The 16,653-nt window shown below is 39.2% G+C and overlaps 1 protein-coding gene across 4 annotated transcripts in view; it reads left to right on the plus strand.

Moving 5' to 3' along the window:
• PRKCQ (protein kinase C theta) overlaps positions 1 to 16,653 on the plus strand; it is a 195,683-nt gene that overhangs the window by 95,071 nt on the left and 83,959 nt on the right. For all 4 annotated transcript variants that reach the window (XM_020965050.2, XM_020965052.2, XM_020965051.2 and 1 more), the window contains 3 exons: positions 3,108 to 3,217; positions 5,012 to 5,135; positions 12,984 to 13,144. In XM_020965050.2, the coding sequence (XP_020820709.1) occupies positions 3,108 to 3,217; positions 5,012 to 5,135; positions 12,984 to 13,144 (395 nt within the window). The remainder of the gene's footprint in view (positions 1 to 3,107; positions 3,218 to 5,011; positions 5,136 to 12,983; positions 13,145 to 16,653) is intronic.

The following is a 16,653-nucleotide window of genomic DNA, read 5'->3' on the forward strand; positions in this document are numbered from 1 at the left end:
AAATCCCATTTGTTACATGGAGAATTTTTTTTATTATGATAGTGAGTTGTTTTTTTTTTTTTAAAGAGAATTCTATCTATATTAGACTACAACCTACTACTACATAGGATAAATTTTGCCATTCCATTCTCTTAATAAAAATAGATTACCCTCGGGGCAGCTAGCTGGCACAGTGGCTAGAGCACCGGCCCTGGATTCAGGAGGACCTGAGTTCAAATCCTGCCTCAGACACATAACACTTGCTAGCTGTGTGACCCTGGGCAAGTCACTTAACCCCATTGCCTGAAATAACAACAACAACAAAAAATAGATTACCCTTGTTCAAGAAGAACCACTCAGGTCTTAAAGACAGGGTTTTAGAGTAGGGTGAGCAATACACAGATAACATCAGTCTCAGACTTCAGTTAGAGAAGTCGAGATCATACAGAATTATAGAATTTTAGTTAAGAAGAAACCTGAGAGATCATCTTGCCAAGACCCTTTCATTTTAGGGGTGAGGAAAAATGGCTTGCCTAAGTTTGTGCAAAAGTGATACCTGACAGTAGAAAAATCTCAGGTTCCTAATTCCTAGGTTATTGTCTCTGATGCTTCTGTAGCTTCTTAAAGTTTGCAAAGGCCCTTAGGTACATTATCTTATTTCAGCCTCCTAACAACTTTGTGAGGTAGGTATGTCAGGTCTTATTAACCATATTTTACAGGAGGTTACGTGACTTAGTGATTGTCATATAGCTATTAAGTCTCTACTAAGTGGCATGGTGGATAGAGTGCCAAGACTGGAGTCAGGAGGACCAGAGTTCAAATCTGGCCCCAGACACTTACTAGTTGTGTGATCCTGGGCAAAACACTTAACCCTGTTTGCCTCAGCTCCTCATCTGTAAAATGAGCTGGAGAAGAAAATGGCAAACCAGTTCAGTATTTCTACCAACAAAACCCCAAATGGGGTCATGGAGAGTCAGGCATGACTGAAATGACTGAACAATAATATTAAGTCTCAAAGGTGGAACTTGAACTCAGGTCTAACTTGACCTCTGATCTTCTACACTATCCTCTATGCCAAGTTAAAGAATAAAGTAATGGCTTTTGTTGTCAAAAACAACATCTTTTAGGGCTTCGTTCCATAATATGAAAATCCAGAAGTAAATTATGCTAGCTTTTATTGGACCTTCATAACTGGCAACAAGTATGATGTGGAAAGGGTCTTGAATTTAGAGTCATAGGACTTGGGTTCAAATTCTGACACTAATACATAATAACTGTGTTACCTTTGATAAGATGCTTCATCTCTCTGGGCCCCAGTCTCCCCATCTGTACAATGAGGGCATTCAACTAGATGATTTCTAAGGTCCTTTCCAATTATAAATCTATCATCCTACAATCTAGGAACAAATCAAGTCAACAAACATTTATTAAGCACTTGCTGTGTGCTGGGCATTGTGCTATAGCAGTGGTAATACAAATACAAGTAGAAATAAAGTCAATGTCTGACCTCAAGGAGCTTATAGTCTAATGAAGAAGACAAAAAGGAGCTGAAAAGTGGGTAGAGGAAAAGAGATAAATGTATCAGTGCAGAGATGGGACAGACACAGTGTAAGAGAGACAGGCGTGTAGTCTACAGAGAAATGAAGGCATGGAGGTACTGGAGGGAATCAGTCCCACAAGATAGGGGGGGGGGAATGGGAGGGGTACTTTGAGTGTGAGAATTCCATGGGTTGAGTGAGGTCCCATGGTGAAGAAGTTTTGGGGGCATTGTAGAAAAAGCCTGGGAGAGTCAGGAGTGGAGCCTGGAGAGGAATGAGACAAAGCTAGCCTGGGTGTCCTCCTCAAAATGGAAGTTCTAGGAAGAACCAGCCAATAATAACAATATCTGTGTTGAAATGAACAATTCTTCCTTACCTTTTTTTTCTTTTTTTGCCATCTCTTTTGTGTTAAATGTGGGATTAAGTTTCTGGAAACTTCAGGAGGTGTCTATATATGTTTCTAGGAGAGTATTTATTATGATAAGAGTTGGTATACATGGTTCTTAATCTATAGAAATAATATCCATCTCAGGAAGTCTTTACCACCAACCAAAGCATGGTTGATATTGAGAAGAGTTGCATTAAACTATTTTGATGGTGGTAATGCTTTAGAACCCTATGTTTTCATGGCTTTGTGAAAAGTACTCTTTCCAGCTTTCAGCAACTGTGTTTTGTACCTGGAGAACTTAAATGACTCTTTCATTGATGCTTTAGTTAATGCTTTAAGTGGACTTCTCCTTAGCAGAGACTTAAGAGGCACCATATATGGCTGTAGATTTCCATTTCATTGATTGACTTCTATGCCTTCCCATTATTTTGCTCTCTGAAATCCCTGGAGTGCGTGAGGTAATTCCAGAGATGTCTCATTCATCTATGGCTTTATCCTTAATTTGGTCTTAGAAATTGACCTTTACCAACTTAACTAAAGGAAGGAGGTTTAAAAAATATGCTAAGAGGATTTAAAAAAGAGGCTAGTTTATTCAGCACTCCTGGTTACCTAAATAGATTATAGGATTATAGATTTAAAGCTAGAACGGACCTCATGGTTCATCTAGTCAAATCCTCTTATTTTAAATAAGAGGAAACTGAGGCCAGAAAGTGGCTTGTGCAAAGTTCACACAGGTAGTACCAGAGCTGAGATCCAAACTCTGGTCTAGTGACTCCAAGTTCAGTGCTCTTTAGAGGCAGGATTTGAACCTCTATCTTTTGACTCCAAATTTAGCACTCCATAGAAGCTGAACTCTTCCCACAGTGCCAAGCCCTCTAAAAAAGTGTGATCTGGTTAATTTTGTGTATTTTGGTGCAAAGCTGCCTAAAAGTGATAGCCCAGAGGGCCTATTCAAAATGTAGCCCAACACTGCGTAATGGATACTGCCAGTATGTAAAGATTTTGTATTTGTTATATGCTGTCAAATCTAATCCAATAAAAACAATTTAACCATCTCAAATCCATCTTGGACACTGATAGTTCTAAAGAGATGAATAGATGGAGAGACAGAAAAAAATAAATAGGATGCATAGTCTAGAAACATGACAGCTAGTTTTTCAGGGGAGTATTACTCATTTCACCACTCCATTACTTTCTTTCAGCATGTGGCATGAATGTTCACCACCGATGCCAAACAAAGGTGGCCAACCTTTGTGGGGTAAACCAGAAACTCATGGCTGAAGCTCTGGCAATGATTGAAAGCACACAACAGGTAGGAAATGTTCTTTTATATCCAATGAATTTACTCTAGAAATTGAATTGGAAATGTATTTTACCAATAGGGGCCTTATATCCACCACTACATTAAGTACCCTAGGAACATACAAAAGAGGTACAAAATACCTTTCAAAGGTCCTTATAGCTTAATTTGGGAGGCCCATCACAAGTGAGAGAAAAATACACCAGAGTGTATGTTTCTTCAGGACTTCAAAATGAGTAGGATTTCATCTGTGTGCATACTTGCCCTACCAACACAGATTACAACCTCTCAGTGCCCAAGGATCAGTCAGTCAATTAAGAAGCATCTATTGAGTGCTTTGGGAACTAGGTTAGGAGGCAAAACCAAACATTCATTGCCCTCAAGGAATACAGGTTCCAGTGGAAAGGTGAAGACTTCATTGCAGGTGCAGTAGGGGTGGAGGGAGCATAGTGAGGAAAGGCCTTTTGAAGGAGGTGGCATTTGAACTCGGTTGTAAAGGCAGGAAATAATTCAGAGATGGAGAAGTGAGGGGAAAAGGATATACCAGGCATGAGGAATAGCCTAGGTAAAGGCCCAGGGATGGGAAATGGAGAATCATATAGATAATAGTCTCCATGACTTTCTCTGGCCAATACACATTCAATCCTTCTTGGTGAGGCTTTCTGAATTTAGGACTGTCTTTGGACAATAGACACAGTCTAAGCTTATACTTGGAAGTCTTCCAGCTCAGCCAAAGACCTGAAATGACTTTTACTTCATTTCTGTTATCATCAAGGACCCAGGGCTAGCTCCATGTTATGATAAACTGAATATAACTTTATTGGAGAAAATTGGATAATATTTAGTTAGTTTAATCCACACCCAAATACCATATATTTGAAGTGGGTTGCGTTTTGTAGTATGTTTTTGTTTTTGTTCCATTCAGTATGCACTTATTCTCCTTTTAAACGGTCCTGGAATCTCTGCTTAAGTTCAAATCAATTTGAAACACTTCAGATTTTGCTATATTATAGCCTTGGTGTTCTCCTAGTGACCACATAATATTCATTTATATTATCTGGAGATTCTGTTCTTTCAAGCCCTTTGGTGCCAACCTCAGTTCATGAATTGTCAAAGGATGCAGCCCATCCATTAGTGATGTTTGTTGTTTTTTTGAGTAGCCCTCTGAGGCTGCCTGACTTGATAAAAGCCATTTATTTAGGCACTCAGCCCACATCTAGGGACATCCCGGAACTGTAGGTGTTGGTCCAGGCCACACTGGTCTTTACTTTCTTGGCCTTTGCTGAATTTTGCTGTCTTCCCCTTCTATCTGCCCATCCTTCCTTACAGGTTATGTGTCTCTTATTCTCAGAGGTTAATAACATATCAAATCGCATACTGCAAAACCAAAACAGCATTGTCTTTTATTTTTTTTTTCTCTCGCTTGTTATAGGATTTATGTGGGAGGGTCAGCTAACTAGCAGAGAAGATTGAGGAAGACAGATATATCTTCAATTTATGAATGGAGCGTAGGAGTAGACTTCCCAGGCCTTGGGATTTGACAAGAAGAATTGGGGGAGAAAATGCTGGTTCTTTATGGATAATTGGAAATGATACTAGGAAAGTTGCCCTCTCCTTAGACATTATTCTTTTCCTTCCCCACAAAAGGAGAGATACCAAGTTTCAGACAGGATGTCTCAGTTTACTAATCCATCCAGGGTTCCAAATATGGGAATTTACCATGACTAGTGCTTAATTGCTGAGTTGGTCCTTTAAAAGAAGAGAGAATAACTTGTTGTTTGTTTGTTTGTTTGTTTGTTTGCCCAGGCTCGATGTTTACGTGACACAGAACAGATCTTCAGAGAAGGTCCAATTGAAATTGGCCTCCCCATCCATATAAAGCAAGGAACAACAGTTCCATATTTACCCATTTCTACAGGTGGAAAGAAAGGTAGCTTTAATGAGAGATGATGATGATGATGACATAGCCCTTTAAGGTTTACAAAGAATTTCATGTATATTATCTCATTTGATGGGAGATAGGTGCTTTTCTTGTTCTCATATTACTGATGAGAAAACTGAAGCATGAGGTCAATTGACTTGCCCAGGGTCATACAACTAGTGAGTCCAGCATTCTACTTGTTATGCCAGCTAGCTGCCCTAGGTGGCATCATTATTTATGATTATCTCTCACCTCATACCTTTAAAGTTCTCCGACTATCTGGTCATTCTATTATTTATGCAATGCAGCATACTGCAACAGAGCACAAACTAGGGAACAAAAGGCCTGGAGTCTAGTCCCAGTTATTCTATCAGTGACTAAGAAGTGCCTATTTCTTCATCTGTAACATGAGAATCATAATGACTGCCTACCTCATAGGGGTGTCCTAAAGATCACTTCTGGTAAGATGCAATGTAAATTGTGATGCAAATATATAACCTCAAGTGAATTACTTCACTTCTCTTGACCTCGGTTTCCTCATTTATAAAATGATGGGGTTGAACCAGATAATATCTAAACTCTAAAACAGGCTTAGCTATTCTCCAAGTGACTCCTGCTATAATTAGAGTGGACACAGATGATTGGAAAGGAGGTGAAAGAAGAGCACATCCCCACAGAGGACAGCAAGGGCTTCCCTGGTAGCAGTGGGCTAGAAGTAAGCAAGATGCAAAACTTTGCTTAAGAACAAAACTGGCAATGGTTTGTGGGAACAGTCAGAAAAATGGAAAGACCAGCAGAAAGCACTAAAAACTTCTAAAAAACCAGTCTGAAGAAGGAAGTTTGAAGTATGTGATAATTCAGCCAGATACCACCTCATATATATAGTTCTGGACTGCCTCCCTCAGAGTAATATTTTCCCTGAACTTTTGGCAAGATGCAACTAATTGCCAATCAAAGGTAATGGTTGGGCAAACTTGAGGAAGGTGATAACACTGCTATTAATATAGCCTGTCTCAGAAGTTTCCAGTTTTCCTCAGGTAATTTATCCCAGTAGATCCCTTTGGAAGATAACCACAGGCTACCAACAGGAATGACAGAACACATGATCTCCTTTACAGACAGTAGTACATAGGGCAAGAAGAATTTTCAAATGACTTGCTAGAATGTACAACGTTGTTTTTTTTTTTTTTTACCACGGCCAAGTAAAAGCTCTCTGGGCTCAAAGTGGACGCTGCTCTCCCTCCAGTAAGAAACATCTCTTTACTCTCCAATATTTGGAGAATGGAAAAGGTTCCTTGGGAAAAAATGGTTTCAAGGTGAAAATGAATTTTTAAAAGGGATCTGAAGGAGGAAAAGGAAATCCTGACCTGAGTCAGGAGGGTAGAGAGTGCCATAATGTAATGTAGAGCGAAAAAGAACACTTTAGAGCTTAGTAAGAGGTATGAGGCCTTTTCCATAGAGGGGAAATCTGGACCCTCTGAGGAAAAAAAAGCAGCTGTTTATTCAAAGGAATTATGGATATAATGAATACATATTAAGTGTTTAATCAATGTTTGTCGAATTAAATGTGCTGTAGGAAGAGAGAGCACCCTGTAGGACTCGAAGGAATAATAGCAGAATAGTAATGTTGGTGATTCTTTGCTAGGGATATCAGGGCACCTCTCTTCTGCCTCATCATAAGTAGGTTTGGTACATCTGTCTGCATCATGGACTGAGACCTTCCTAAGACTTCACAGATGTTTATAGATCACAGTCTACTTCTAGTGACTCGTATGACAGCTGATACTGCCAGAAGGAATCTAGAAAATATTGCAAGAGAAAATGAAGTCCAAGGCAAGAAACCAAGGACTGTAGGGACAAAAGTGGTATTTTCATCTCTGTAACCAACAGGTGGCAGGGGCTTCAGAAGAGAAAGGGAACAGCTAGCTAGGAAGATGGCAGCTGAGAATTAGGATCAGAATTTTTGTAACATGGCTTAAAATATAAGAATGAGGGCCAGGAATGGACCATGACTTAGCAGGGCCTGGTAAAATGTATTTGCCTAGTGTCTTGCAAATCTAACCAAAAGGACTATAAAGTGAAGGGAAAGAAAATTGTCTGTAAAGCTCTATATCATATAAAGTCCTGACAACAAAGGAAGAAGAGAGATAAAGATGCCCCTTAATTTACCAGAGAATCCAAGAATCGGCAACAAAACACATTTTCGTATGCACAATGTATTGGTAATAAGCAAAGTGAATGAACTATATACCTTAATGGAAGGAGACAAATTGACCCCATAGATATCATTAACACTTAATGAAATGAGATTCACAATGGGAATATGTAGCTCAGAAATGTATGCCTTTATTCAAATGGAACAGAATAGAAAAAAAAAATGGGGCATGGGGAAAGAGCCCAGGGTATATTAAAAAATATTCTTATGAAGAAATCTAGAAACCACAGCAGGGAAAATTATAAGGAATATTTGAGGGAATTCAATTCAATAAACTTTTATTATATGCCTACTATGTACAAAGCACTGTCCTAGGCACTAGGGATAGAAAGATAGAAATGAGTCTCTTTCCTTGAGAAGATTATATTCCCCAGAAATGTCCTTGGAGGGAGAAACAGAAAAGATTCCCATAGAAGTAAATTATGGGTTACCTGGACAGAAGAAATAGGAATTTGGGGAAAAGGTAACAAGCCTGACATAGAAATATGATTAAGTAGGGGTGGGGAACTTCAGTTATCCAGACATCTGCTAGATTTCTCCTTTCAGTTGAGATAATGTGCATAAAGCACTTAGCACAGAGCAGGCACTATCCCCTTCCCTTTTGCAAAAGTACAGCAGCTAATAAAGTCTTGGCTTGCCTTAGTAACTGCATCCTTCCAAGTGCCGAGAGTATAAATGGAAATTGTTATTCTGGACCTGAAGCTGACTGATAGGAAAGAACTGGTTGCTAAAGAATAAATGACAGAAAAATTTTTGAAGGAAATAAGTATTCTATATTGAATTCACAGTCTAACATGCACACTGTGAGAAAGTTTCTTTTAAAGGGTCTAGAGCTAGGACAAGTGGAATCCCATGGCTTAAAATTGTTTAGGGGAAGACACCATGGGAGGATTAGAAACCCTCAAAAATGAAATTAAAAAGATGTAACAGAAATATTTCCAGTCAGGGTAGAAAGGTGGCATTATCTGAAGGAAATAACATGGATGCACAAAGAATTCGGTGGTCAACTTGGATTTTCAGTATATGGGTATAAAAGATGATGACATTGTAACATAATGGAAGATTAACACAAAAGCATGGCACAGTATTGTAAGAGTAGTATTATGAATGATCAGAATGAGCTGAAGCTCACGAGGAATGTCAGGCAGCAAAATGTGATTTTTAAAAAATGTCTTACTAGGAAAAAGAGAACAATAAAAGAAGGAATAGGACTGATGTTGAGGGATGATGGGAAAGTGATAAGGAAGGATAGCCAAAATAAGACGGTAAAAATACTCAAAAATTCCTTTGATTTTGTTTCCTCAATCAAGGAAAATGTGTTTTGCATTGGGAAAGATAGAACAAAAAATGACTAAGGGAGCAACTAGTTGCCTTTTATGAGTTTTGCTGAATCCTACCTTATAGAAAGGTAGAGTATAGAAAGGAGAGAGGCACAATTGGTTTATCACGACATGATGAATGGTATGTAAAGTAGTGGGTACAATTTCTTTCTTTCTTTTTTTTTTTTTGCTAGGAAGGGGGGTTAAGTGACTTGTGCAGGGTCACATAGTCTTTGAAGCCAGATTTGAACTCAGGTCCTCCTGACTCCAGGGCCAGTGCTCTACCCACTGCACCACCTAGCTACCCCAACGTGGGTGCAATTTCTTAGACATTGTCAGTGATCTTTGAAAGACTCTGAAGGACAAGTGAGGTACCATATACTTGGAGGAGAGCAAGTGTATTCTTTTTCAAAAGAGTTAAGAGAATAGAAAATGCAAGCAATATGCCAGTAAACTTGACCTCCATTTTTTGGTAGAAATCTAGAAAGGATTGTTTGTGAGCACTGGGGACAGGAAGGACTCACTGCTAACGGCCAGCAGAGCTTCATAAAGAACACGCCATGTTAGACTAAACTCAAGTTGTTTTGTTTGGGATTTTTTTTTAGTTGAATTACTACACTTGCACATGAGCTATAGCAACAAATCTGTCAACAAGCATTTCTTAAAATGCCTATAATGTGCCAGGTACTGTTCTAGGCACTGAGGACACAAAGACAAAAATGAAACACACTCTACCCTCAGGGAGCTTATATTCTCTCGGTGGAAACAAGATGCATATAAATATGCAAAATGTTTTAAAATTAAATACAAGATAATTGGGGTGGGGCACTGACAGCTGAGATGATAAAAGGCCTCAAATAGAAGGTGGCACTTGTGTTGAACTTTGAAGGAAATTAGGGATTCTAAGAAGCAGGAAAGAGAAGGGAGTGAGCCAGATTTTGAAGGACATTGCGTGTCAAATAGAGAAGTGTTTATTTAATCTTAGAGGCAATAAGGAGCCCATAAAATTTCTTGAGCAAGAGAGTAACATAGCCACTCTGTGAAATTTTGCAGAGGGGAAAATATGGGTGAAGGAAGACCTAATCAGGGGACAGATACCACGGATGTTATGGAGGTAGAATTTATAAGACTTGATGACAGATTAGATATGGGAAATTTGGAGGAGTGTGAAGAGCTGAGAAAGGCTCCAAGGCTATGAACATGGGTAACTGGAAGAATTATGTTGCCCTTGGGGGAAAAAAAAAACCAACAGGAAAGTTAGGGGAGGGATGGCTTTAAGGGAAAAACCGCATTCTGTTCTGTATGTTGAGTTTGAGGTGATTATGAGATATCCAGGTGTAGCTAACACTGAGGAGAGAGACAAGGGCATCTATGGAGATCTGGGAGTTATCGGTATTGAGGTGATAGTTAAACTCAGGAGAACTTCTGAAATTATCAAGGGAGAGTATAAAGAGAGAAGAGAAGACAGCCCGGAGTAGAACCCAAGGATATACCCATACACAAGAGTAGGACGTAGAGACTGCTTTTGTAAAGAGCCTGAGAAGAGAGGAGTAGGATCAGAACCCCAACACAACAAGATCATGAAAACCCACCTGGAAGAGAGGATCCAGAAAGAGGGAAGAGGAAATGTGTTGAGTTTGGAGCACTACATTTTAAGAAAGCTGTTAACAAGGCGGAAAGCCTCCAGTTAAAGAGGACTAGAATGATCAGATCGTGTCATAAAGAGCATTAGTAGTTTAACCAGGAGACGTGATACTTTAAGAGGGCAGGGGGAAGGTTAGAGGAGTATGCATAATAACTGCCTTTGAGTATTTGAAAGGGAGTGAAAGAAATATTGGATGTGTTGTGCTTGGTGTCATAGGGCAAAAATGGGAATGATGGATGGTGTTGCAGAGAGGCAACTTTCAAACAATGCAGTCACCCAAAAGCAGAATGGAATGGAATGAAATGTCTCAGGAAGTAGTGGGGTACTGCCCCCCATCCCTTGGGGTCATCAAGTGAAGGTTAGAGGATAACCTTGGGTGCACTGTAGTAGATGATCTCTAGGCTCCCTTAAATTTCTGTTATTCTGTAAGTACCCAGTTTAAATTTCCTACCATTACCTCTGTTATAGAATTATACAGATATAAACCTGACTGTGATAACAGTCAATGGTCAAACAGTCAAAAAACAACACATCCCCAACACCAGGTTTAAGAAAAAAATCAGGGGTCTCATTAGGGAGTTCATCCATACAGCACAGGTTAAAAGGAATATGGTGGTAAATGGTATTCTCAAAAAGAGAACTAGCCAGACTATGTTCAGAAGCAGAATTTTAGTTAAAATACTTTATAGGAAGAAAAATGTCATTTCCTCATAACTTAATTTTGTTTGTGCTGTTCAATGGTCGGTTGGTTGACCCCAAAGTGTAACATATTTGCCTGTTACTTACACTTTACAGATTTTAAAAGGCAAATAGATATGGGTAGGGACTGTCAATGTCCCAATTATGCCTTTATACTTCAAAAAAATCCATCATATCATGTGGCTATTCCCTCTATTGGTGAAGATTATAACTCATCTGTGTTTTCAATACTTTCTAATTCATCATGTAGTGATAAACCAATTGTGCCTCTCCTTTCTTAGTCAGGTTAGTACTGATACAGTAAACTCGGTCTTTTTGAGACACTCAAATCCTTTCCAATGTGGTAGAACCAACTATAACTTATGCTTGGCTGGTAGTATATAGTTTTCTAGGACCTAACACAGAGGAGAACAATTTCGTGAAGAAATAGTCTACCACATTCAAAATTCTATTTAGCAAGAATCAAAGGATTTCTGGTTGGACAAAAATTTGAAGGTAGTTCAATTTTCACTTAGGAGGTAAGTCAAAGGAAAATAATGGATGCATGATTCTGGATGTGGAGATCTTCTAATACAAAGGATAATTTTTTTTTTGTTTTTCCTTAAAAGAGAGCAGGATGTCTGATGACCTGAGTCATTAAGGATAGTAAGTGCTGTAACAAGGAAATAAATTGTTTTTCATTTCCACTGATAGGTCAGATAAGTTAAACAGGAATGCTTTGGGTCACACTCCAGTCTATAGCAGGTTGGAGCTCTAGGCATTCAGGCTTTTTGGTTCCCATTCAAATATTTATTTCACTATACTAGCTCCTCTAATTAGGAGGAAATGGGCTCAAATTCTAACAAGATGACTACAAAATAAAGTTTGTGCCATAGGATCATAGATTTAGGGATAGAAAGAACTGAAAAGACCATCAAAAAAGCATTTATATGGTGTTTTCAGGTTTGTAAAACACTTACAAATGCTATCTCTTTTGATCCTCCAACAACCTTAGGAGGTAGGTACTATTATTAACCCCCTTTTACAGGTGAGAAAACCGAGGCTAATAAATGTTAAGTGACTTGTCCAGGGTCACACAGCCAAGAAGTATCTAAGGCTAGAACTCAGGTTTTCTTGACTCCAGTTTCAAGCATTCTATCCACTGTACCACCGAGCTGCCTTTGGCATCTACTCCAGCCTCTCAATTTACAGATAAGGAAAGTGAGGTCCAGGCAGGTTAAGCTTCTTATGTAGACAGATAGTAATTGATGAGGGATAGGATTTGAGCCCAGAATTTCTGGGTCCAGAGCAAGGCAAGGAACAATGAATTTAGCTTTTTCACTGAGACTTTGATGATTGGGGGGGGGGACCATATAAGTGTGAAATAACAAAGTAAAGATGAATGGTATTGGCATTTAGGGGAGGACTTGGTTCAAATTTTGCACTGACTCTAGCCATGTGACAATGGGCAAGTCACATAACTATTCTGAACATCATGTCCCTAATCTATAAAATGGGGATAATCCTCTGTGCAGTATCTATCTCATGGGGTTGTTAGGGGAATCAAATGAGATAACATACAAACAGTATTTAAATATTGGCTGTAATTATTTTCAGGCATCCTTTCCAAATTCACCAGTGCCATTGGGGTGATATATCTGGTAGCCATCAACCACACAATGACACAAAGGATAGTCAAAAAGGAATCTTTTGTTTTTCAGTTTTGCTTCAGACCCCAATTTGTCCATAGTCTGACTTTGTTCTGCATTTATGGTCAGTGAGTGATTAAGGGTTTTATCCATGACCACCAGCTTGAGATATAGCCTTATAGAGGAACACAGGGATACTCAGATTGTACTAAAGGTCCCTACCCCACAATTAAATAGCACAAGCTCCTCAAATGGGATATTTGAAGTACAAAATACATGAAAAGTCTGTATGATTGGGAAGCCATTCAATTTCCCGAAGTTTATTTTCAGTAACTGGCTTGCTCATTTCAGAGCCTCAGGGAATCTCCTGGGAGCTGCCAGTGGAAGGGATGGTGAGCACCGAACCTCTTTCAGGACCAGTACTGAAGACAGAACAACCATCCCTCAAGATGAAATTCAGTATTGAGGATTTCATTTTGCACAAAATGTTGGGAAAAGGAAGTTTTGGCAAGGTACGTGACAGGATGAGGAAGTTCATCTGGGCCGGTCCCAGAAATTAAAATGAACAAGGATTCTTGTCAGGGGGGCTAATCATGCTGGGGCTGGTATCACATGAGGAGTTCATTGAGCAGCATTTCAATAAGCAAGATTTGTGTTTGGTATAAAAATCTAAAGGCCTCCCAGGTTATCAGTATCCCTCTGAAAATATGGCACCTACACTCCTGAAGCCATCGTTTCTAGAAACATTGGCTTAAAATAAGGATTCACATTTCAATGTGACCAGCTTTTATTAAATGCCTACTGTGTTCAAAGTGGGGACAGCTAGGTGGTGCAGTGGATAGAGTGCTGGGCTTCCTGTCAGAAAGACTCATCTTCCTGGGTTCCAATTTGGCCTCATATACTTATTAGCTGTGTGACCCTTGGCAACTCACTTAACCTTATTTGCCTCAGCTTCCTCATCTGTAAAATAAGTTGAAGAAGGAAATGGCAAGCAACTCCACTATCTCTGCCAAGAAAACTCCAAATGAGGTCACAAAGAGTCAGACACAACTGAACAATGTTCTAAGTATTATGCTAAGTGTTGGAGATTAAACAAAAAAAAGATTAAAAATAATGTTGTCCCCATCTTCAAGGAGTTGCCTGTTTAAGAGGAAAGATAAGGGGTTTTCAGAAACAAATATGATACCAAAAATGTGATAGAAGCAAATTACACTAGGAAAATTGAAGAAGGGAGAGATAGGATTATCAGAGGAGGATCTTTTGGCCTTTAGTAATAGCACCATGAAATAATGCCCAAGGGCACCAAGGGTATGCTTGGCAGCTGTGAGGCAGGAAAGAGAATAGGGGAAAAGAGAAAAGGTAAAGAGAACAAGGCATGTTTGGAGAAGAGGAGTGCCAATCAATGGCACTTCCATTATGTTTTCTACCTTTAGTGTATGAAGACAGAGGAGGGCCACGGCAAAGTCAGGAGTATTTACCCCTGGTCCTAAAGAGAAGAGAGGAGTATAGAGTTGCAGCAATGGGCTAGGATGACTGGGCATACCTACCTTTTTATTCACTGCCTAAGTATTTTTCCATCCCACATTCCAGTTATGATGAGGTATGGAAGATAGGACATTGATATCAATATAGGATGCTTTTGTCCTAATGGTAAAATGACTTACGGACTTCAAACTCAGATTTCCCAGCTTCTGCTACTCCTCAAGGACCCTCAGTTTGTCGGTGAGGATCAGTTGAAAGAAATGAGGATGTTTAACCTTGAGAAGATGAGGGTGGGAATAGACATAAGAGTGGTCATCATTTAGAAGGCTTATCCTTTGGAAAAGGATTCATACCACTTGGCCTCAGAGGGTAGAAGCAGTTATTGCAAGGTACAGAGTAAAATCTAGGCTTCTTAGAAGGAAAAGCTTCCAAATAACTACAGGCTTCCTTGAGATGTCATGGACTCCCTCTCTTTAGAGAGCTTCAAATAAAGGCTGGACCACCTTTTGTCAGGGGAGGTGTAGAGGGATTCTTATTCAGGTTGGAGTAGATGGCTACCAAGGTCCTCTCCAACTCTTAAGATTCTGTGAACTAAAAAGGGGACCAACAATCTTCTGTAGGAACTCCTGACCAATTACCATGGGCAAGTGGAATGGTTGTCAACTCTAACATCAATATGGATACGGAATTTTCAAGATGAGACATTAATAATGGGCTATGGGAAGGATATAGAGATATGTTCATAATGTGCAGATATCCTCACTGGTCTTATAAGTCTTTTATGTACTTAAATGTAGCCCTAGAAAAAGCCTATTGGCCTGGGTCCTTCCCCACCTGGGAAGGATCACACTGCTCCATGCATTTGTAACTCCTTTCAATGTAATATTTAGACATCTCTAGACTTTGGCAGGGACACTCACCCAAATTATATTGAGCAAGCTAAAACACAAGTTAGCAGAAACAACAGCTGCATAAAGCTGTGCCGCCCTCAGAATTTGGGTCTCAACACTGGCAGCTGCCTTCAGCAAATTCTACTCTTCACACTGTCCTTGGTCATCCTGAATTCTTTTAGATGTTCCTTGCAATAATATCACCTGCTACAAATTCACTTGGCATTAATCTAGGCACAACAAACAATTTTATAGCCACTCTTCATTATCATTTGTCATCAATTAATGTGGCCTTATAATATGTTACCAAAAATCCTAAGCACATCATGTAAATTAAAACTGCCTTTTCAGCTGCTTAGTTTATGGCTGGTTTGGGGGTGTTTATTGAAAGAAATAATTATAGCAAGAACACTGTTAATTGTTAATGAAATGGTTTTTCCTTTTTGTCCCCAACCCTGTAGCTTTCCATATTTGAATAAGAAAGCCATTCAATTAAATTCATAAATTATTCAATATCTGGAGGACAAATAAGAGGTCCAGTTTTCCTCTGCTATGTACAAGGATTGGCACCTCAGTACCTCATTTAATCATCCTATCGGGCAAGTATTTGCTAAGTGCCTACTGTGTGTGAGGTGGTTTACCTAAAGAGCAGAAAATTTGAACCCTCAGTTCAACCTTAAAGCACGAAGGAAAATGAAGACCTACACCAAAGACTGCACTTCTGCCTTTCCCATAATAATGGAGATCCTTTTAAATCGACTTTCCTTTTTCTCCTCTCATTTTTCTCTGTCTTGAACTGCCTCTTCTTCTATCTTGTCTTATCCCATCTTCCTTCCCAATTTGCTTTTTCTCTCCTTTTCACTTCTCCTGGAAAAGGAAGCATTAATCAATGAGAACCAGCACATCTTCATCAAGAAGAGATCGTGCTAGACTAACTTAATTTCCTTTGTTTAAAAAAAAAATTACTAGACTGATACCTCAAGGGATAATGCTATAGGTGATCTACCTAATCATAATTATAGCGAATATTTGTATAGCTGCTAATATATGCCAGACACTATACTAATATAATATCATCTGTTCCTCACAACAACCCTGTGAGGTAGATGCTACTATTATCCCCATTTTACAGATGAGAAAACTGAGGTAAACAGCAGTTAAGTGACTTGACCAGGTTCTCTATCTACTGTACCACCTTTATGCCCCCATCAGTGTTTTCGACAGTCTCTCATGCAAGCAAGATAGAGGTGGATTAGATAATGAAATAGGTAAATTCAGAACTGACTAAATGATCAGATCCAAAGAATAGTTATTAATTACTTAATGTTATCTTGGAAAGGAAGAGTTTAGTAGAATGCTCCAGGGACCTGTCTTTAACCGTAGGCTGGTCAATGTTTCTATCCATGAGGGGGCATGTTGTTCTCTGCCCTTCCACTTGTAGGAAGACGTAGGTAGCATGCTTATCAAATCTGTTAATATCATGAAATGAGGAGCTATAGCTAACCTATGAGATGACCAAGGCAGAATTTTAAAAGATCTGTACAGTTTAGAACAATGGACTAATCAAATAAAATGAAATTGAATGGGAACAAATGTAAAGTTTTACGTCCGGAATTATGTAATCAATTGCTCAATACAGGATGGGGGAG

The sequence above is a fragment of the Phascolarctos cinereus genome, unplaced genomic scaffold, assembly GCF_003287225.1.
Source record: "Phascolarctos cinereus isolate Bilbo 61053 unplaced genomic scaffold, phaCin_HiC Scaffold_1;HRSCAF=81, whole genome shotgun sequence".
NCBI lineage: Eukaryota > Metazoa > Chordata > Mammalia > Diprotodontia > Phascolarctidae > Phascolarctos > Phascolarctos cinereus.